We start from the raw sequence: 23,931 nt of genomic DNA on the forward strand, positions 1-23,931 counted from the left end.
AAAATGCACAATAAATAAAAAAAATAAAGCTGATGACCCACTACTTAATGAGCAACGTGCCTCACTGAAAAATACTAAACCACTAGTCACCAAATAAACCCTTCAATACTCAATGAAACTCATTAAAAAGGTTTCCTCATGGAATCCCTATTGGGAAAGCCTCCCCCACCTTCCATATAACAGTATCTGAACAGAGAACCTCAGCTTCCCCTAGACAAGCCAAATAACACCCTTACTGACACTGCCAACTCCTCTAAAACTGTGAAATAAAATAGCCAGAAATTTGACACCAGGGTATTCCCAAGAATGAGTCATGATTTGCCATGCTACCCACCAAATTACACTCTACAATTGGGTACTTTCTAGTGGTTTTGATGTACACATCATCAGTTTAGCAGATGAGTCGTCCTGAATCCATGCCCTTGTCATTGTTGCTACTACTGACTGCCAAAATAAGTGTGTTTAACATGTTTTCCTGGGTTTTGGAGCTCTATTCTGTATACATTTCACAGTAATAAAGTCACCCTATGCCTTCCATCACACCGTAAGTCAAATTTTCTGAAGGGAGCATTTTCAAACCCATTCCATCATCTTTCCTGCCCAATTTTTGTCTCTCTTCATCTACTGCCGCAATCTCACCTGATCTCACCTCGACACATCACAGAATAAAATCCCCATTATTAATGAAATTCCAAGTGACTTATACAAAACCAGGAACACCATAAACTTGTTAAGTCTTGATAAAAGGTCAAACGCTGTCAGCTTCTAGTGCTCTTGTTTTGACCCCACCTGTGCCAGCACAGGTGCAAGGGATGCGTTGGAAAGATCCAGAAGAAGAGCCTGCAGAGAAATCCACCTGAAACATCTCATAATGAGCCAGAAACAATAGCTACCACCTCTCTTTCTGAGCTGCTTGGAGCGCACTAAAGCTGTTTGCTGGTGGAAACTGTGTACCTGCCCCAGATACACATACTCAGTGCCCATGCTCAGGAAAGACCTCCACTTCCAACCTATTTTATCTGCTGCTGTTCCTACTGCCAAGTTCCTTGTCTTGTTCTTGTAACTCTTGTGGCTCCAGGGGATACTCATCAGAACCCAAACACCCAGATTGACATTCAACCTTCAGGTTCAGCTTTGGCCTTGAAACTGCTGGTACTGATCCATGAGCGTAATTTTAGGGGGGGACAGGAGTTTGCCCCCCCGCCCAACTTTCATGGCACACCATTTTGTTCCCATTCATTTGGCTGGGGCACCTTTTCTTCAGATGTCATGTCTCCCCCAACATTTTCAGCAAAGTTACTCCACTGTACTGATCCCCAACAATTTGGAGGGAATCAAAACTATTAATCAGGGAAAAGCAGTAATTATGTGAGTAATGTGAGGCCACAAACAAACGTGTCCTGTCCCTCAAAAGCCTCATATCAACTCAAACAGTCGAAATAGTCTGGAAAAGTCTAGAAAGAGTTTTTAAAAAAAATAAAATTCAATTTTTAAGTTCATTCCAAATGTATTTCAGAACGTAAAAACTCAAAACATAAAAAATCCATATGATTTAGAATTTAATAACTAGCAATCGACATGTTTCTGCAAAGTTCCAAACAATTTAATTAAGAAGAACTTTTCAAAAGAACTCTAATAAACATTGTGAAAAGATTGAATGGTAGATCCGTTGTTACAAATACTTTTAGTATATCCAAACTGTTCAAGTGGAATTTCAATCAATCAAAAAAGTAGACGTAATTCATGTATTCAAATGAATACATGAATACAAAAATTATGATTTTTAAAATGTCCTAAAATGTGTATAGAAATGTTCAACTTGCAATACCGACTTATTCTAAAATCTCAATAGTTTTGAAAGCATGGAGAGATGTGTTTTCTTGTTTTTGAAATGTGAAACGATTGACATAGCACTTTCTCCAGTCGACAATACAGATTTGCATTTTCTGCCAGCATCTGTGTGTCTAAAGAACGAGCGTCTTCTTGTTAATTTCCCGTGTTCTTTCATGCGTGAAGCATGTTTTTCAGTTGTTATCACTTCTGCCAAAGCCAATGAGCATTACCATGGCCGTTTTATCTAAACATTAACTTGCTGGGAGAAACAGAGTTTCATTATGTTTCGGTGAGAAATCAGAAATGTTGTAGCAAGCATTATCTCAGCCATTCATAGCTAAAGTCTTGCTCATTTCTATTGTAAAATGCAAATGCATTTGACAGATTTTTTCTGCATGACAATTTGCAACAAAGCGTAATTTACAAACTGGAATCAATAGTCACATCAGAGTGAAAAATATGAAAAATGTGAAATGTGTTTCAAGATGATAAATTACATGTATTGTCTCACATATGAAGGGAAAATCTACATTCAAGAGAAGTTGCTAGAAAGTGTGAAATAACACAGAGTGCCAGCATTACAAAAGAAGTTCTCCTTATCTGATGGTGAAGTCAGTGCTACAAACTAGCAGTTCTTGAAAATTGGATTTGTTGAACTCTCCTTGTTATGGGCCCTGAAGACCAAGTTAAAGGCTTGAGCACAAGAAGGTCATTTTTCAAGGTTTACCCATAATCCCTGTATGGCGCAAAGGTGCAAAGTTATTATGAAACTCGTTGCTCTTAACACTTTAGGATGATTATCCATATGTGGCCCTGCAGATGTTTTGGACTTCAACTCCCATAATCCCTAGTCAGCCTATTCAATGGTGAATGATCATGGGAGTTGTAATCCAAATATCTGGAGTGTTACAAAATGAGTGATCATGCTATATGGTGCGTGTGTCTGTATCTATCTATCTATCTATCTATCTATCTATCTATCTATCTATCTATCTATCTATCTATCTAGATATATGTGTGCGTGTGTGTGAACATATTATAGGCTGGTGAAGGGAATTGGCTGCAGGTAAACCCCCCCCCCCCATCCCTTGGAATTAAGCATTTTGAGCAATCCATGAGATATATGCACAATTCTGCCAGTTGTACAGCCCATAGCTTGTCCAATGACAATGCTCTCTGAGCATTCCAAAGGGTTATCATGCAAAGGTTTCACTGCCAGCCCAATTCCTATATAGAAGGCCTAGTGTGGGCAAAGCTGCTGCAATCATCAGGCAGTTCTGCGGGATGCCTTCTGCCACTTCTGGAGTCTCCCTGTAATTCGCATGGGAGTGCCGCATATCATGGCCCTAGCTCCAGTCATTGCTGTGGCAGTGGTGGCCAGGTGCTCTTATGAGAAATGGGGAGCAGATGCCATTGAAGTGTTTATGCTGCTTTCAACTCAAACCGCCTCATTAACTTAATTTTCCAGATGCCTTTTCGAGTTGAGTGTAATTCACATTGTCAACACTGTGCAAGAGATCGATGCGTGGACCGAAGTAATGGTGACATGCGTGCACGCTGTCAGCCTCCTGCTATATGACTTTTCAGGCTCATTATCATCACCTTAGTCTTAGCAAGATCATGTGGCAGTCGGTTCCCATTCATCTATGGCTTAACCCTTTGACTGTTTCCTGGCAACCTGACATCTTAGAACTTTGCATTTCTTTGAGCCAAATGAACAATAACAGATGTAATAACTAATCAGCTTGACGCACCAAATGGTAAATATATATTATTAACACATGGAACCCATTACTGAACTACTTTTGAGCCAATCAGAAGGCTCGGGTTGCATCCAATACAGTGTGTTTGGCTGCATTCCAGTCATTCAGATTTCAGAACAGGCATAGAAACATTAGAGAGCTTTTTTATGCATTCAAGAAACAACCATGCAATTTCCCAGAAAGTGAATTATATGTCCATGTTTTTTCTTTCACTTTGGAGGGTTAAATTGGAAGTTGCCTGTCACGTTGAGGGGACAGTGAAAAAAAGGATACTCACAGAGGGGAATATTTGAAAGAAGACGTTTTTGGAAATGGAATGCCTGTTCTTCAATGCATAGAAATTCGTTCTACTGTTTCTCTGGCGTTTTCTGAAAATGCCCCATTCTACTCTCACGATACAGGCAGGTTTTTTTCTTGCATTTTTTAAAGTCTACAATAATATTGTTGGTGAATGGTAATCATGCCCGAGCTCTGTAATCACAAGGATGTCGACCTACACCACACTGATGATCCCCAGTAAAGCAGAACTCTGTATGTGGTTGGTTATTGCACCTTAGAGAGCGATCAGTCTTGGGTTGATAAAGATACATAAAATAGCACTGTCCTCCAAGACAATGATATTTTTCTCATAGGGAGTTGTCGGCTAGTATATATACCCATAGTGCATTTGCTGTGTAGCTCTGATCTGGAGGTGAAATTCCAGCAATGGCTACTAGCTGGCACTCTCTGTGTGTGGCTTTTTAGTTAAAATGCCCTAGCCCACACAATTGGATCAATCCTCTAACTAAATTTACCCAGTCAACCTTTAGGATCTATAATCATTCTGAGTGCCTAAACTACTTATGTCCAAAATGGGTGATCAAATAAGGTTATTTTTAGTGAAAGTACATGGGAAAATCCCCAAGTTGTCTATGGATACATTGGGCCTCATTATGAGGAAGGTGGTAGAGGGATAACGATGCCAGTAGAGCTGCCGTCCCCGTTTTCCCTCTACCGCCTCATTACGAGGTCTGCTCGCGGGTCCCGCAAAGGACGTCTGGTAAAACCAGGCGTCCTACGGGGACCCGCTAGCAGACCAGGATGCTAACAACGGGCCCGTCATTAGTCATTAATGGGCCCGTTGTTAGCATCCTCCCCATTCCCATTGAGCCCTATGGGGGCTCCATGGGAATGGGGATGTACCGGGTCCGGGTTCCAGGAAAGGGAATTACCGGGCCCTGCAAGGTCGGAATGGCCCGGTAATTCCCTATTTCTGGAACCAGGTACCCGGTATGGGGGAAGCCATGCCGCTAAAAGTGGAATGGCTACCTCCATACTCGTAATGAGGCCCACTGTATTCATTTTTAGGGATATCAACCTCCCATGCAATACCAGACCTATCGTGTCCGCTTAATGATTTGAATGAGCAGCAAGTTTCCAAGGAACACAATTATTTATTCTGGCACATTTAATTACCTTCAGCATCGAGATGTGTACTTGCAGTGACAAGAGGATATTACATATTTTGACTGTTTAAATGTCCCTTTAACAATGTGAATATTCAAATGATAGTTTTCCATTAAAGTTACAAAGGCATATCAAATAAGCTGCATTGTGTAATGATATATACCTAAAATTGCATCCTAAAATGAATGTGTTTGTTTTTCTACCAAGGATTTTTTGGACCTTCCTGCGGGGAAAAAATCGATCCGTGTGTATCGTCGCCATGCCAGAACAACGGGACCTGCTATCCCGATCGACTCTCTTACTCTTGCAATTGCAGCCCTGGGTTCACTGGGCCAACCTGCTCTCGTCTGATTGACTTCTGTGCTTTGAATCCTTGCGCCCATGGCATTTGTCGCAGCGTTGGGACAAGTTACAAGTGCCTGTGTACTCCAGGTGCGTATTGACTAGTTTCGTACAATTACCTCATGACAGATACAACAGAAGTTGACAGGCTGACCAAAATGGCTTAATATTTTCTACAAAAAATGACGTTCCATGTAATATTCACTGAAGTCGATGCTCTGAAAAATCAAACAATACAGCACAAACAACACAATTTGTTGATTTCTTTCTTGTACAGAATGTGACTTCCAAATGTGATGGAATAATAGAGGATAAGATTCAATCTTGCATAGTAAGGATGCCCATTTCGAGTTTTGGGGGAGTAGTAATGTACGTGGTATTTTACAATGCTGCCAAAGTATGAGCTCTGTTACCAAAGCTCTTAAAATACACTTGCTTTTATCTCTTCATAAATACGGTGATGAATACGGTAGTGAAGGAATGTGGTTTTACCGGGTATCTCCCCATAATTTCTCGACCCAAAATCGGGAATCCCAAAATGCCAATAATTTGACTGCATTTCAACGCAATTATATGTGGGGGTGAGTTTGGGTAATATATAATTTGAGGGGAGTAAAGCGGGGTGCTGCAGGGGATTGTTCTGCATATATGCTTGCTGCTCTATCCTCTATTGGTTTTTGTCAGCAGGTAACCAAATCTACCCATGTAGGTGGTCATATCCTTGACTGGGTTCTGTTTCATGAAATTCAAGCCTCCCTCCCCACGATCACACCATGCCCCTGGCCAGATCACTCTTTGCTGAAATTTACGATCACTCTCCCCACTGTATCTCCCAGAGTTTACACCATACCTAGGCTCTCCATTAAAAAAACAAACCCCTGAAAGATTATCCCACAATCTCACTAACAGATTGGGTAATCTGTGTAAACTTGAAGACTCTACTGACATTTCTGAACATTTGAAAAACACACTGGATTCTATTGTGGAGGATTTGCCCCCATTAGTACCAGACTCATTAAACCAGAAACCCTTACCAAACACTGGTTCAATGACAAAATCCTGGCATTAAGACATCATAGACGCGCAGCAGAACGTGCATGGCGAAAACATCCCTCTCCAGATCGGCTCGCCGCCTACTAAAGGTCAATACAACATTCAAATCGGCTGTGACTAAGGCAAAAGGAGCCTATTACTGCGATTATATTCCTCAAGCTAAATCCAGATCCAAGGAACTTTTTCCATCCTTCAAGAATTTAATTCTAACACGCAGTCAACTGTGCAGGCACCTCAGGATGCCGCCTGGTGTCAAACCATCCATAATGCCTTCTCTGCAAAAATCGCCACACATCTAGAAGCTAGTGTGTCGACTTCTACTAATGCCTCTGTTACTGCCCCGTCTTCATTTCTCGTTCTTACATCTATTCATTTAACTGAACCACTTTCTGGTAAACAACTCTCGTCATCCAAGACTGGCCATGACCATTCTCTCGCTAGTGCACCTATTGATTCTCTTCCTCATTCATCACCATGGACGACTCATAATTCCCCTACAACAAAGCCCTTTTTTTCCTTCACCCCTTGCACCATTTCTGAAGTGACTTTGATCATACTCAAAAATTAAGCCCACCTCATGTAAAGGCGATGCTTGTCCATCTAGGTTGCTGGGACAATGCCTGGAGACTATTAGTCCCTGGATCAACAAACTGATCAATCAGTCCTTTATTGAGGGCCAGGTACCAACAAACCTCAAGGAAGCATGGATTATGCCCCTGCTCAAGAAGGCCAATCTGGACCCCCTTCTTGCCAAACATTACCGCCCTATCACCAATGTGCCCTTGCTTTTGAAGGTGAAGGACCGAGTGGCCTATCTTCAGCTATATACATTTATTGACGACAATGCCATCCTTGGGCCTTGTCAGTCTGGTTATCGAGCCTGTCATGGCACAGAAACTGACATGCTGGATTTAAAATCCAATTTAGGATCCATTATCGATCGTGGCCATCCTGCACTTTTGATGCTGTTAGATCTCTCTGCAGCATTCAAGTTGGCCGACCATGCGCTCCTGGAAACAAGGCTACAATCCCTTGTCAGCTGCTCACATCCCACCACACAATGGCTAGTCTCTTTCCTTGGTCCTCGGAACGCCCACCTGGTTATCCAAAATGCATCCTCTATACCTTCTCTGCTCACATGTGGTGTCCCCAAGGGATCTTCCCTATTTCCCACTCAGTTTAATATTTATATTCTCCCCCTGCTTCTTCTGCTTGACGACCTGGGTGTCCTGTATACCAACTACGCTGACAACACCCAGGTTGTCTTAGAACTGCCCGGCTCCTACACCATTGACTCCAAGGCCATCTTTGCCATCTATTCCATCATACATTCGTGGAGGAGCCAGAATTTCATGGCTCTGAATGCGGATAAAACTGAGATCCTCATTGCAGGATCAAGTCATATGTTAAAAAACCTCCCTAAGGAATATGCCTCATTTACGATTGCCAATGTGTCTATTCCAGTGGCCCAAAGCGTTAAAATCCTTGGCGTCACCATTGACGTTGAGCTCTTAATGCGCTTGCATGTCGCTAAAACCAGGGCAACCTGTAGCTGAATTAATAGGCAACTTTGTGCAATGCGCCCTTTCCTATCTGTCAGCAACATGTCCCTTCTTGCATCTGCCTTTGTTAATTCCAGGTTAGACTATTGCAACAGTCTCCTTGCATGCACGTTGGCAGCTAACATCACCGCTCTCCAGACGACCCAAAATGGTGCAGTCCGAGCAGTGCTTGGTCTACCCAGGCATTCTTCTATTACTGATGCCAGGACAAAATTGCACTGGTTGCCCATTAAGCATAGTGTATCCTTCAAGATCCTCACTCTTACATTCAAATGCCTGATCGACTCTGCACCCATCTACTTGACACAGTGTATTCATCACTATGTCCCAGGTCTATTACTCAGGTCCACTGAGCAAGCCAGGCTTAGTCAGCCTCGCTTCCGCTCAGTCAAATTTGGCAAAACCATCTTCAGTGTCGCTGCCCCTGCTCTCTGGAACTCTCTACCTCTTCATCTTAAGAGTTCCCCCTCACTGATTAATAAAAAAAAAATCTTAAGACCCATCTCTTCAACACTCATTAGTCATTTCCAAATGGTCTTTTTTTCAGATGTCCGCTCCTCACTTTTTCTCTCTCTCTGTCACTGTTTTGTTTGTTTTATGTGCGCCGTGAGGCCTCTGGGCGATTTTGGCGCGTTACTAAGAATTTAAATAAATAAATAAATATAATTGGGCTGACATGTGCGAGAAAAGAAATTAGACATTTTGGGAGTCAGATTTGTTTTGCTGCAGTAATCACATAGATCCATTTTAACTGGTTACATGTCTTTATAACTATCAGAAAAATAGTGACACATTTTTCAGTCACTCTAAAATAATGAAACATTTCGAATTGTTTTCTCTCTTTTATTTTGGGGTTCCTCTGCTTTACTGACCCCAACCCTCCCACACTTTTTAAACCCTTTCCCCACCCCACACATATACGTTTATAAATAAATTCGATATTTTGCTCGTTATTGTTTCACTGAAAAAGTTTGTCACTATTTTAATTTCGTTATAAACACTGTAACCCGTTTTACCAGCATTTACTGAATGGAGTCCAAAACGGGGAAAAGCTACAGGGTCTACATGACTCTATCACGAAGACCCTGCAGAAACTGGTATTCAAATTTTGCAGTATTTCGTGAGGAAATACCACCCAAATCGTATTGCGGCATACATACTTTTACCAAACAATATATCTGGGAAGAGGATTTTGTAACCCTGGCTTAAAAGAGATTTATAAATGAGCGTTGCTTCCTTATGCCTCAAGTTTCATAACATTGCTCCCAAATCGACTTTAGATTCAAGCTCTTAAGTGATACGGGCAGTACTGTATCACCCTGATTTAGCTTCCATATTGCATATGTTTTATGATTTGGTTTTGTAAAAGGCAAACCTAGATGGGGAGCAGCATAGAACTGTACATAGGGGGTTGCACTCAGGGGCTTATAAGTAAGGGCATGGGGGTAGTGGAGGAGCTGGCATATTTAGTAGAAGCAGGGAGGGGGGGCTTCAAGCATGGGATGTTTAGGTGTTTGATCTATCTAGTTATCACATTTCTCACTAAATCCTCTTTCCTTATTTTGAAAGGCAGATGCAATTGTGGATGAATTAGGCCAGATTTCAAGCATTGCAAACTCTTTCAGGCAGGACTGGACTGGGATCCAAAAGAGGCCCTGTAAATAATTTTCAAGGGGGCCCCACATTGCACATTTTGAGCAAACCCACTCCTTTTCCTGTGGCAACATTTGGAAATACCACACACAAGAGCCCCAGGGTGCAGAACCCTACTGGGAAATCTCCAGAGTTCCCTATAGGCCTGCCCACCCCGGCTTTCAGGATTTCAGTAATCTTTCTTGTTAAAGCTTTGCCTTAAGAGCGGCCATTTTAAGGGATTTACACCGGCTGTATATCAACTTCTAGCACTGATTCTGAAAACATGTAACCAAATGTATTAGATTTGTCTCCCCCTAGCTACCTATACATTGCCATCCAGTGGCGTGATGCCTGAACCCGTGATTGTGCAGCCACCCCCATAACCCCCTCTAGATTCCAGTAGTGCAGTGATGTGCTCCATCAAATTCCACCCATGATAGACTTCAGGTCAATTTCTTCACGGGGACACCATATGAGTATCCTGGCAGATCCCTATTGCTAGGTTCCCCAGGGGAAAATACAAGCTAAGAAAAAGAATTGACTTCATGCAGAAATGTATTTGCAGTGCAAGTTGAAATCGTTTTAGTTTAGGAGTTTGTAGCTTCAATCAAGTTTTTCACCTTGCCCCACTGCTCCGAATCCATACTTCCCTCATCTCGAGGGTGTATTTGAAACCATTCTTTATTTGTTATTTCTTTTATTCTGATTACCTGGCACTGCAGATATTGTACACCCATGTCCAACATGACAGTTTCTATTCTTTGCAGTCTACCCACAAATCCTTTGCGGGGAAAGATTACAGGTGCCATTAGCACCTTGAAAGGCTCTCCAGAGGTATAAGCTTGTGATTGGCCACTCCCTGCCAAGTTCAGGTATGCAGTTTCCTCCAGCGTACCCACTAGTGTTATTGCCCTGCCAGAGTGCCACTTAACAGACAGCCTCGAAGCACTCAACATGGCCACTACAAACACTTTAAAAAAAACAGATTAACAATGTGCTCCCTTGCGGAACTACCAGCTGTGAAAAGCTCTGGTACCTATTCCAGAGCTGCAAGATTATTGCAATGTTTGGTTTTAATAAAGTTTGCCACTCTGCTGAGGTTAACAAGGCCTGTGCTGCTTTGAGAGTGGGCTTTCTGCCGCAGGGTTTTCTCTGATAGGTTCTGCGTCATCTTGCCAACGAGAAACATTGTGAAGCTAGCACGGAAATGGGCACCATCCTTTTTAGTTTGAGCTATTAAAGGGATGGTCTAGTAACATTTTTTATTTAAAAAATAGATAGGCCACATAAAAAAAATATACTAGCATCCTCCGTTTTAAAACTTCCTATGTAAAATTTTGAGCTATTCAAGCTCAAAATTCGAAAAAGCAAGCACAGGGGCGCCGCCATTTTGTGAAATGGAGGCCCTCCTGTGCTGGCTTTTGCTTTTCCGGCACTAATGAAGGAAAAGCCAGCCAGCTGTAGTAAACAAAGTCTACCGCTGGGTGGCTTTCCCTTCATTAGTGCCGGGACTCGGAGGACGCGGACCGGAGACCAGAGCAGGAAAGCTGCAGCTGAATCTCGGTAAGTGCTATTTATTTTTTTTACAAAAAATAAGCACTAGCTGCGTTTTTCTTTCTAAGTTTTCCAGGCTGGAGGAGCCCGGAAAACTTAGAAATAAAACCGCAGCTTTAAAAACGTTGTATTTATGTTTGCGGTCGCTTTTGAAGCGACCGCAAACATAAATACAACGTTATTGTGTTGGAAAACGCTGCGGTTTTAAAACCGCAGCGTTTTCCAACACAACCGCGTTGTGTCTGCCTGAATCTGCTTTACCATTTGGGGCTCTCGGGCTCCGGAGCCCGAGAGCCCCAAATGGAAAAGCAGATTCAGGCAGACACAACGTGGCATTGCGGAAAACAACCGCGTTGTGTCTGCCTGAATCTGCTTTTCCATTTGGGGCTCTCGGGCTCCCCCCGGGGAGCATGAGAGCCCCAAATGGGAAAGCAGATTTAGGCAGACAACGAAGCATTTAGCATTTCCCATTTGGGGCTCTCGGGCTCCCCACGGGGAGCCCGAGAGCCCCAAATGGGAAATCAGCTGCAGGTAGAAACACTACGCTGCATGTAAACATAACCGCATGTGTTTCTGCCTTCTGTGGCTTTCACTTTGGGTCTCCGGTGCTCGAGCACCGGAGACCCAAAGTGATAGCCACAGCAGGCAGAAACACACGCGGTTGTGTTGGAAAACGCTGCGGTTTTTCTTTCCAAGTTTCTCAGGCTCCTCCGAGCCGGAGGAGCCTGAGAAACTTGGAACGAAAAACCGCAGCGTTTTCCAACACAATAACGTTGTATTTATGTTTGCGGTCGCTTCAAAAGCGACCGCAAACATAAATACAACGTTTTTAAAGCTGCGGTTTTATTTCTAAGTTTTCCGGGCTCCTCCAGCCCGGAAAACTTAGAAAAAAACCGCAGTGAGTGCTTATTTTTTGTAAAAAAAATAAATAGCACTTACCGAGATTCAGCTGCAGCTTTCCTGCTCTGGTCTCCGGTCCGCGTCCTCCGAGTCCCGACACTAATGAAGGGAAAGCCACCCAGCGGTAGACTTTGTTTACTACAGCTGGCTGGCTTTTCCTTCATTAGTGCCGCAAAAACCAGCACAGGAGGGCCTCCATTTCACAAAATGGCGGCGCCCCTGTGCTTGCTTTTTCGAATTTTGAGCTTGAATAGCTCAAAATTTTACATAGGAAGTTTTAAAACGGAGGATGCTAGTATATTTTTTTTATGTGGCCTATCTATTTTTTAAATAACATTTTTTACTAGACCATCCCTTTAATTGGTGCTTTAGCGGCACCTATTAGCTAAAACTATTGCATTAGGGTACAGATAGGGCAAAATGTCAAACTAGGCGGGACACAAAGCTTGTAGGTGTTGTTTGGTTATTTTCCCACCCATGGACTACCCATGGCCATGCTAATCCCTATGGCCATTTCCACCAAGTTCCTGCCCCTCCCCGCTCAAAACACCTCCTCATGGGAACTCTTTGAGCTATCTTTAATCAAGCCTTATCATCAAACTTTGCACGTAAAGTGCCTTCCAATGTTTTTTCAAAGCAAACTTCTGAGCATTAATGACTTAATTGGAGTTGTAAACATGCTACTTATGTAATAAAAATGTCTTAACCGGGCCTGCCTTTAGCCAATGTATTTATACATAGTATGCATGGCCTTCACTAAAGTCCTGTTGAAAAGAAGCAGTTTTGGCTTGTGTATGGGTATTAGATCAGCATTTTCCAGGCACTGCAGTCATACCATTAATGGCCAGTTAGTACCATTACGGCAATGCATGGAAAATACTTTTCCCATATCTACGCAAAAGCAAAAGCAACAACAATGCTTGTTTTAAAAGGTTCTTGATTCATGCACGGGTTTTGCACTTGCGAAGTGCAGACAACCCTCATGCCAGAGACCAACACTTTTCTGTTTACCTATGCAGGGTCGTACTGGGCCATAACATTGTCTCGGGCACCAATGAAAAATGGGGCCCAACGTTGCAAATGGCTATTCATTCCTTCTGTGACACTGTTTGAATAGTAACTAAGGGGGCGTTTTAAGATCAAGTGTGATGCAAATTGTGCATTTTAAAGAATATTTATTCAGCAACACTGATCAAAACTACCAGCTGCAGAATGAATAACTCATCAAACTGGCCAAAATTGACCAAAAAAAATGGCCCACGCCAGCATTTTGTGTTTTTGGTGTGGCCATGGGCCGATTGCCCTACAGGCCAGTCCGAGCCTGTACACCTATCCACCCTTGGCTCTCTAGATAAAGCATGCATCAAATTCACACCATTCTTTTCCCTTTGTCAAACAGGATCCTGTTGGCTGTCAGCAAGCACTTAACAAGCCTCATGAGCTGGCTCCGAAGGTGCGTTCAGTGTTTAGCAGACTTTCAACAGGCTTTCTCCAGACTTCCCAGCATGGCAGCAGATCAACAAAGTGCAAGCGAGTAGCACTTCAGCGGATTTGAGGCAGAGTGTAGAAGGAAGTTCTTATACTGTTAGACACTACAATACTGAGAGCAGACCCTGTTTTATGTTCTATACAATAAGTATGCAAATAAATGAGTCTCAATTTTAACCATGCACATGGATCTGTCCGCATGAATATTCTCTTATGCAGAAATGCTCAGTGCGCTGTAAAAAAAAGAACCAACATCCTGAGAGCAACAATAAATCGCCATTCGCCATCTTACTTCACTAGGGGAATGTTTGGCGTTTACTCACCTGTGACAATCGTTAACCTATATTTAGCAACCTATATTTTTTGCCTAATCTAATTATCATTAAATATTTGGTCTCTGCACATCCGGGTTCGCCCGATCCCTTGTTCGATATATACAAAGGCTGTTACTTTTGCTGACATCACAATTGTTAATTTTGGCGATTGCACAGCCGCATAGCCCTCTTCTACACTAGCCACTCACCTCAACTAATGCACACAGCCTCTCTCCTTTGCTTGCAACTTCTACTCAACAGTTCCATGCATTACGCCGGGAACGTGGCTTCCAGAAAAGTGGATGCCCTTTGCTGGGGACACAGACGTACATAATTATAATATGTAATCACTATATGGTGTTGCTGCAGGGAAATGTCTAATCTGCTTCATATTCTGACTTCCCAACCCACCAGCAGAATTAGATCTGCTCAGAACAAGTCACCCATAAGCACTCACTGGAGGTCTTATGCGGTGTCCAGTCAACTCGTCGAAAAAAAACTGGTCGACTGCAATTTGGTCGACGCAATTTGGTCGAAAACCATTTCGTCGAAATTTTTTTTTTATTTATATATTTATTTTTTGGGTTTTCGTTTTGTTAAAAAATGGGTTTTTAGAGAAAAAAAGGGGGTTGGGGGGGACCCCCCCCCAAAAAAAAAAAAAAAAAAGGGTTAAAATAGAAAAAAAAAAATTTCGACGAAATGGTTTTCGACCAATTTGATTCGACCATTTGTCTGGTCGACCAATTTTTTTCGACGAATTGACTGGCAACCGTCTTATGCCACTTAGAAGCCCATGCAATCATTCTCAGCAGAATTTGACGACCTCAAAGCTGAGACAATCAGCTAAGATATTAATCGCTGAAAATCCCATGATTGCCCTGTTGCGACGTTTTATTAACGGTCAAAGGATAAAATGTCGCAACTTTCTCCTGCTGTGATTGGACCCCCTTTCTGAGCATCAAATGCAAGCACAGCAATCTTCCTGGAGCTCCATGCTGTGCTCTCGCTGGATGGAGCCTAGCCCCCTCTTCCCTCATAAACACCATCAAGACCCCTTCAACGTGCTGTCCAGAAATGGAACATAATTGCTCAAAGCCATTAGCGCAGTATTGGAAAATGCAGAAGTCAATGTTTATCGGGTACACGTGAAAATGAGGTCTTCCTCAAGATTCTGAAACCTTGTCTCTCCAGTTGTCAAGGGCAAAAGGGAGATAGTACAACACAACTTAATGCAAACGCCTTGAAGAACACGCTACTGAATCGTAAACATTTGGGAAAACGTTCTTCCCAAAATGTCTGGTCAGTGACCTTCAAAGCACAGAAGATGCATCCTTCATAACAAGAATAATTATCCCAGTCCCATATTTGCAAATATGATTCCTAAAACAATTTGCAAACAGTTCCCAGAATACTGACTCCAAGGGACTTTGAATTTCATTGCCATGCATAAGTAAACAAAAGAAACGGTGGACAGTGTTACAAGCTCAGTCTCCTGACCTTGTCAGGAGAGAGTACAGACCCCTATCAGCCAGAGGGAGTAGATTCTTTTGGGAGAAACCCCCGGTCCATTATAACTCAAATGGTGGTGGCAGTAGCAAAGAGGGCCACAAATGCTTCCCCTTCGCCAAGTGCCAAGTTGCCTGCAAGCAGTACATCTGGGCATCACCCCATGCGTTTGACCCAAAATGGTGGCCAAGTGTTCTCTCCCTTTTCAGGAAGCAAGAGTGGACCCAACAAGAAGAAACATCAGCGCCCCATACCACAGTGATAGAAGACCACACCGGAAGGAGCATGTCTGTGATGATGTGATCAACGGCTGGAGCATTAGCAGAGAGCCCGGTTCACATGGCATGCACAGAGAGAAGGCATCCGCTGAGTCAGGAGCAGTAGCTCCTATGCGGCTACACTCTATGCTGTGCATCACACTCTAACCAAAGCATGCTCAGAAGGGTAACCAATGTGGTCCCTTTAGACCACCAGAAACCACAACCGCATCAGCCCAACCAAGGACTTACCTCATGGGCGGTCAGGCCCTTAACAAAAACAGGCAAAATATTCAACTGTGATTTCCGATCCACGGTGGACAACCGCGCAGTGCAGAGAAAGGGGGGCGGTGCTGAAAGGGCCATAAAAGATGTGTCTGTCTGTAACAATCCCGGGGCGGGGAAGACAGGGCCAGATTGGCCATGAATAGAGAGTCAATCCGGAGATAGAGGAGAGGGGGGCACAAACGGCCAGCAGGAAATAGAAAGTGTGAGTTGTTTGGGTGAGGACAGAGGAGATATTAGTGAAGGACCAAGAGACCAGCAGATGGAAGGACGACAAGAAGGAGTGTGGAGGTGACATTTTGAGCAGGTGAGGCATCGAATAGTGAGCGCAAGCTGTAACTGTATTGTGAGCATGCATGAACAATCTCCACAAATGCAATGTGCCAGGAGGAGCAGCCAATCATTTCTACAAAGATTGATCCTCTAGGTTGAAAGCTGACCTCTGCCCCTATTCTGCTCATTTTTTATATTGGGACGATGTGCAGGCTCCTTCTGTGAGTCTATGACTACTGGTACAACTGTGCATAGCAAAGTAACATCAGTGGGTAGTAGAAACAGAGCGATCTTACAGGTAAATAAAGATTGCAAGGGGTGTTTCAAAATCTTGCAGACATGCTGGCCTTAAAAAGTGATCATTTCATTTTTTTTATAATTAAAGTTGTTTCAAATGATGTTCTGTCACTCATATACCTAGAATAATATGCTATGCCATAATTAAAAGGGGTAATCTGTACCGTGTCTCACTAACCCAATTACCTTACATCCTAAAAATGAATGTAATATGATCTTATAACCCCATTGGTTTGCCATCAGTGAAAGTGTCCTGCATTGGCACTTTCCAGTAAAAAAAACGACAAGGATGAAGTTCAGGCCTCATTATTTATTGAAAATCCAATTAAAAACAAAAGCCTTACTTGCTTCCTCTTCAAGAGTGAATCTTCTGACATTTTGGCGTGCTTGCTTCTGAAACAGTGTCAAATTGTAACATTTGCCTGGCCTTTCTTTGCAAATTTCTCCAGAATGTTTAATATGGAGTCTGAAGGTTCATTCATGTTTGGTTCTTATCGATCAAACAGAAAAAATCAGGATACTAATTGCTGTCGAATCTTACCCTCATCTATATGCCTGTGTAAAGTTGTAAATTTCCACCTCTTCCCATCTAATAGGAGCAGTTTCCATGAAATAGTTTTTTTTTATTTTCAAATGGAAATGTACTAGATTTACCGCAAAATGCATACTCCTGTCTTTTCATAGATTTTATCAGCCATGTCGTATAGCTTTGCATATGTATTTTTTAAAGTCGTTAACTGGCCACACTGTTATTTTTTTTCTTTCTGTCTTGGAATTCAATTGTATAGTATAATTTGGCTATGAAAGAAACGTCACCCCCTCTTTGCTAAAGGCCACAATTAGGCAAAGTTTATAGTTGGATGTCATCTTCAATTGTTGGAAAACTACAAAAGACCCCCTGGCCATGACACTTGAGCAAGACCTTTCTTACAGTAGGGAGCTGGATGGGAAGTTGCAAATCTCCCCTCAAACTTACCTTGCGTTTTCTTTGGTCGATTATGGAAGTACCAGGACCATGATGTATGGTTAAGTAAGCCAAATGTATTTATGCTAAATTCCAAGAATACTTACGTTACATGTTGTGTGGGGCAATGTATTAATCCTAGACCCCTTTTCTGTAGCGAGATGACCAGGAAGGTACTTTCATCTCTATCTTCATGTATTCTCCATCGGGAAAAGTGTTTTGGCTCCGGACAATTCAGTGAAAATATGACCAGGATTAAATTGAAGCATCTTTATCTGTAGAACATATAATTAAAAGCAAAAGGTCTTGCCTCCAACGATTGCAAAAGTTCATTACGTTTGTCTTCCATGCATTTTGACTTAATCTCCTTTAGTCGGGCATCACATTTTCCTTACACATGTGGTTAGTCTTTCTCTGCATGTTTCAGCCATATTTTGTACCTGTTCTTTGAAGATTATTTTAGATGTTATGCCCTTTCAGCAAACATGAAAGTGGCTCCATTCACAAGTCAAACAAATCATGGACCTTAATCCCTGAGGAATCAGACCCTTATCAGTCCTGAATTTGTGCCATTTCATCATCTTCAGGAAGCACCTTTTTATTAATAAAGTTGCTTTCTAACCTTCAATATACTGGTTGAAAACATTTATGAAGTTTGACTTCTGTACATATTGACTTAATTTCTTCTACAAGGTCATACAGCTTTAAATATTTCATTAATATTGGCAAAAGGTTTTCCCGTTTGGCTTCAGCATGGGTATGATTCTGATATCCACGGGCCTGTCCTAACCACACTGCTGCTTTTTAATCTGTGCCCTTTAACTCCCTCATTAGTACAGCCGGGAAGTGCGCACCCACATAATCTAGGAATACAGCCTCACTCTCCTATCAACTGTGTAACAGGGTTATGCCAACAAAGGAACAATCCTTATCAGATATCAAAATAAGTTTACTCTCCCTTACAAGCTTAACATCTGGTCCACATTAGTCAACGTTTTCACCTCAAACAGTGTACCTTTCCTGAGTTTCTCTTGAAAAGGTAGCTGCTGCAACATTGCCATCAAAATCATTTCAAATAAGTTAAGGAATTATCCCACCAAGTACCACTGATTTATGAAGTAGTCCATCCATGGTTCAACCATGGGATATGTTGTATCATTATTTTCTATGAATTAGGTCAATTATAAGAGAGGCTTTAATCTAATATGATGAAAACCAGTCCTGATCCCTGGGACAACTCCGTCATGGGGTGCCCCCTTCAGTGAATGAACAGTGGGAATTAAAGGAGGACTACCACCACCCCAGAGGTGGACGCTCTGCCATGAATGGTAGCTTTTCCTGCTATCTCCAATCCCAAAACCTGAAATCAAGCAGCAGTTTCTGTTACTCACTTTAAAGAAGGGGGATAGGACTGTGGAGGAGCTGAGGCCAGCTGTGTTGGGGCCCAGACATGGGCAGAAGGAACGAGTTCCTGCTTCTACCAATCTCGAAATCAAGGAGCTTTTGCCTACTAGAGCACTAAGATTCACCATTCAAGAGAGCAACTAGGAATCTAGCGTGTGCACAAAACTCATCATTGTGTACCTCATCCACTGGCACTACTGAAATCTGATAGAACTTTGCTTGAAAAAGATCAGAAACCCCACTTTATTACCAAACAGCAAGGAACCAGTGAAATAGTATGCTTCTTTTGTATGTGATTTGACTGCAGCAATTGCCTCAATATTAGTCCCCACCTTCAGGGGTTTGGTTTGAGGAAGGAGATCAAACGATCACCCTTTATCTTCTCCTAAAGTCTAATCATACTTGAAGTGCAATTAACCTTAATGTGGATGCTATTAGCTAGATTGCAGGTAGTTATTCAGAAAGAGGGTGTATTGGCAGCGATCATTGATAAAGTCTGAACTAATATTATGCCAGCCTCAATTACCCATTGAGAAGAACGCTTTGAGTTGGGATTAAAAGAGGAATGCAATGGTGTGCCTCAGAACATAAAAATGAATTGGGCCTTATTATGATTTAGGCCATGTGGTAGATTTTGGTAATAATTATTTTACTCACAATGTTTTGGGTGGCAAATGAATTGCCATCAACCTCTATTCCAAATTCCATGTTTGGAGGTGAAGTGGAGGACTTAGCTCCAGCATGGGTCCTAGAGGTAAATCCTTCACCTTTCCTTCAAAAATGGTCAAAGTTACCATACCTGAATTAACACTCGTAGTAATTCTGCAAAAATCCCCATGTAGTCATATGAACTCCACAAACAGGCATTAACACTGCCTTACCACCACTCTCAATTCAGTAGAAAATGTTTTGGACCGAATGGCGTTAATTTGGCTCTAATTCCACAGAGAAATCACAGAATTACTACCATATTCGTGATGAGGTCCATAATGTCTTCTTTTTGAAGGCATATATCTATTTATTTATTGTGCATTTGTTAGGTGCTTATAGAACAAGTACATTGTTTCAAAGTGTCCACAGGGCAACAGGGAAGGAGCATGGGGTTGAGAAAATGTATACATTGGAGGATAAAGGCATACTCGCTATGCCTTGTGAGCATTCAGAGCGTGCAAGTGCAGGGAGAGAAGAGGGAAAAGGGGGTGGAGTGTATGTGCTGGAGTGCCTGTGCTCATGGATGAGCAGCAGATTAAGTGCTCAGTGTAGTAAGTGCTAGGGAGCGTTGGGGTGCCATAGTGGGTAAATGCAGGCCTACAGTGTCGTAGGCCAGTGGGTGACAGGCAAATGGTGTCTGTAGGTAGAGGCTGAGGTTATTGGATGTGGGAGGCCAGGGCCCTGGGGACACATAAGCGCCCTGGTCACCAATCACAGCGATTGAGAGATTCTCAGAGGAGTGAAGGAGGAGGTGAAGAGGAAAATCTTGAGGAGCTTCTGGATTTTGAAGAGGTCCGGCTCAAGGCGAGAGGAAGGGGGAGGCTGTTCCATAAGAGGGAGCCAGCTGCAGAAAGGGATCGTCCTCTGGCCCTCTGTTCAGCAAAATGCTTTACGCCCAGAAAGTTGTTACTAGAGGGACATAAAAGTCTAGGGGGAGAGTATTTAGCAAGAGCAAGTTGCAGATAGCGTAGTCCCCAGCCCCAGACAGCCTTACAGATGTTGCAGAGGGGTTCACATTTAATCTGTGCAACAACAGGGAGCCAGTGAAGAGTTTTTAGTGCAGGAGCGATACTGTCCCTGTACTTGAGGCTAAGGCTAAGTCTCTGTGCCCTATTTTGGATAAGCTGGAAGGGTCACAAAGAGGAAGAGGGTAGATTCAAGAGAAGGCTATTGCAGTAGTGAAACCTGGAGAGAGCCAGGGCTCGGGTAACATTGAGATTCTGGGGGAAAGTGAGAAAAGGGAGACTTCCTTTGAGAAGGAAGAGTTGAAAGTGGGACTTCTTTGCAATGTCCTGAATGTGAGGGAGGAAGGGCAGAGAGCAGTCGAAGATGACTCCAAGGATTCTGGTTTCAAGTGAAGGAGGGGGGAGCCCCTAGAGGATGGCCAAAGTGAGGGGAAAAAAGAGAGAACATGGGTCCCAATAGGAAGGATCTCAGTCTTGCTGGCATTGAGGCAGAGATTGTTGAAAGTGCAGCAGGACTGGATGGCAGATAGGCAGTCCAGGATGATAGAAGAAGTGAGAGGGTCAGTAGGGAGTTTAAAGAAAAGTTGTGTGTCAACTGCGTAGCACCGGAAAGTAGGAGAGAAGGTGGAGATGAGGAGTGCCAGTGGAGCAAGATAATTGTAAAAGGGCCATGGTGAGAGGGTGGATCCCTGGGGGACATCAAAGGTGGAGATAGAGCTCGGGGAGGAGAAGATGTCCAGAATAACCTGGGATGGGTGCTCACTTAGGAAGAGGGCAGCCAGTCCAGTGCCCGCTCCGGGATACCCAGGGTATCATGGAGCTGTTTTATGAGGATGGAATGGATGACCGTGTCAAAGGCAGAGGACAGATTGAGTAGAATGAGGACTGCTGCATGCAGAGTTAGAGTCCAGAGACGCGAACAGTATACCACTGCCATTTTAGCAAACTTCTCTCTGTCACTGTCCGTATCTATCCCTCTGTACTAAAGTCCATGATCACGATTCATTGTATAAAGCAATCGCTTGAATAATTCCGGAGCAGGACGGGGGGCTAGAGGGGGAGGTGCTGCCTCTTCAGCATCTGCTATGCATTTACATATGTTAAAGTTGACAGGTCGCTCATTGGAAATGTTCCTGTCTTAATCTGTCATAGCATGTAATTACTTAACCGCTGGTTGTCATAATAGATGGATCTATTGGGGATAGGCTAAATTAGGTTTCCTGCACTGGGAATCTAACCAGGGCGAAGCCTTAAACAGCCCGCTCTATGATTGATGACGAGGTGCCAGAACAGCGCAAAACCCTACCAGCAAGATCATTCCACGTCTGACACAACTGTCTTTTTCATTCCTGAAACCCAGGTGCATCTCTTTTAAGGCTCGTTTTTTATTTCGCTGAAACTGAGATTTTAATAGGATTTTAATATTCATTCATGAAATGTCAATAAATTATCCTCTCCAAAAGGTTATGCTTGCCATTTTCGGATCGGCTGGAAAGTTTAACAACTGCTTAAGTTCGCAGTATATATATATATATATATATTTGTGTGTATGTGTATGTCTATACACACACAGCAAACACACATACCACATGCTCGAGCACAATCACCCAAACACACACAGTGTTTAGTGCATACATTAGACACGTAAGAATGTAGACATCACACTTAAAACGGGCAAACAACACCTGCTAATAAGCTAACTTTGAAAAAGCTTTTTAATTGAGAAAATACAAAATGTCCGCTTCCTGCTTTCTTTATAAATAGCAGACGCCGACCTACAGTGGAAAAAGTTCTATTTACAAAGATGTCTGAGATTAGGAATCATATAAAACGATTTACCATTAGTGTAGAAAGGGACCGTTGCAAACACAACCGAAAGAACTTCCCTGGATATGTCTCCTTTGGGCAGTTTGGGGAGGGTAGATGCTGGAAGACTACCAGTATTGGCTTTCTTTCCTGTATGTTCAAGTGTACCTCTGGACCTGGTGTCAGCCTTTGGAAGCTCTGGACTTCCCAGTCTGCCCAATGCTGGGGATTTCAGCACAATCATCCTCTATGTGAGTAATCCCCAATGAAATGCATTATATATAGAATGGTAGAGAGGCATCTTTTAACATTGGGATCAGAGTGACATCTGATAGACAATGACAGCAGAGTGTGGGCTGTCTAGGATGAAATTCTGAACCCTAACATGGATGCAGCCCATTGATCTTATCTATCCTCACCAAGCCTATGGATTTGGGATCCTGTTTGCAGCCGCCTCTACCTCCCTCTACCCACACCTCCCTCTCCAGTTTCAACCATAGTGCTCTGAAGCATCTGGTTTATATGAGGCAGTATCCAAAACATCAAATAAAATAAATTGTTCATAGTTGCCTATCTAGTTTTGTATTTTGTTTGGCCGCCTTCTGCATCCAATTTTCGCGCTCTAAAACACTTGTGTACGAGCGCGATACAAATAAAATATCAATATCAATATCAATTCTAACCCTTGAGCTATCCCCATACACCAGCATTGCAGAGGATGGGAAATGAATGTATGAGAGAAGCATCTACAACATTGATAGGCACCTCCCTTAGCTCCTCTTCACGCCCCAAAACCACTAAAATAGTTGTCCTCATATTGCCCCGTCTCACCTTCCTGGTGATTGACCTCTAAAAATCTAAATCAATATCTGACATTCTTCCGTCCCCCCCCCTACGTCAACTCCCTTGTGCTTTCCAGCCTAAACCAAAATACGCGATACCTTATTAAATGCCACCTCAATCAACTGCTCTCATTTTGGTGTCGCCCCACATTTGAAGCAACCCACTACCTGGCCTCCTCCCACCCTCCTCCGGCTCTCTCTCTTCCCCACACCCTCGATCCTGAAATATAGCACCTGAATCGTGAGGGAGTACTGTGTGTGGCATTATCATATTCTGTTTTCATGGCGCACAACCGTCCGCATTTCTATGACATCTTTGCCCTGACAAATGCCATGAAAGAGAGAGGTTGCTCCACCAGTGGCGCTTTGCCCCGCGGCAAGGTTTCCGCAGGGCAATCCATGATCTGACTGTCTTTAGCTCAGGGGCAATCTAGCTTTGAAACCTTCCACAATTCAGAGTGTCAGTGTTAGTGTGGGTGTATTGAAACAATATGCAGCGGCAGTGTGGCTTCTTGTTGTAGTGTTCTGTTGGTTGTGGAGCACGGCTTGTAGGGATTTTGTGCTGGAGGTTGCTTTGGTTGTGCAGGGGATATGTGTAAGATAGGGTCGTTGCGAGTTGACATAGTTGTGAAGGTTCATTTGCGGTAGTTTAGCGGTTAGAGGGTGTTTTGAATTTTGATCAGAGGTTTTGCTGTTGAAAGGTTGGTTGAGTGGGTTTTCTGTGGTGGTTG

The 23,931-nt window shown here is 43.0% G+C and overlaps 1 protein-coding gene across 1 annotated transcript in view; it reads left to right on the plus strand.

The window, feature by feature from the left end:
• DNER (delta/notch like EGF repeat containing) overlaps positions 1-23,931 on the plus strand; it is a 1,567,341-nt gene that overhangs the window by 1,173,474 nt on the left and 369,936 nt on the right. Inside the window, exon 8 of the mRNA XM_069618306.1 lies at positions 5,250-5,474. Coding sequence (XP_069474407.1) covers positions 5,250-5,474 — 225 coding nt within the window. The remainder of the gene's footprint in view (positions 1-5,249; positions 5,475-23,931) is intronic.

This window comes from Ambystoma mexicanum, chromosome 10 (genome assembly GCF_040938575.1).
Source record: "Ambystoma mexicanum isolate Mex_15411 chromosome 10, UKY_AmexF1_1, whole genome shotgun sequence".
Taxonomy (NCBI): Eukaryota; Metazoa; Chordata; class Amphibia; order Caudata; family Ambystomatidae; genus Ambystoma; species Ambystoma mexicanum.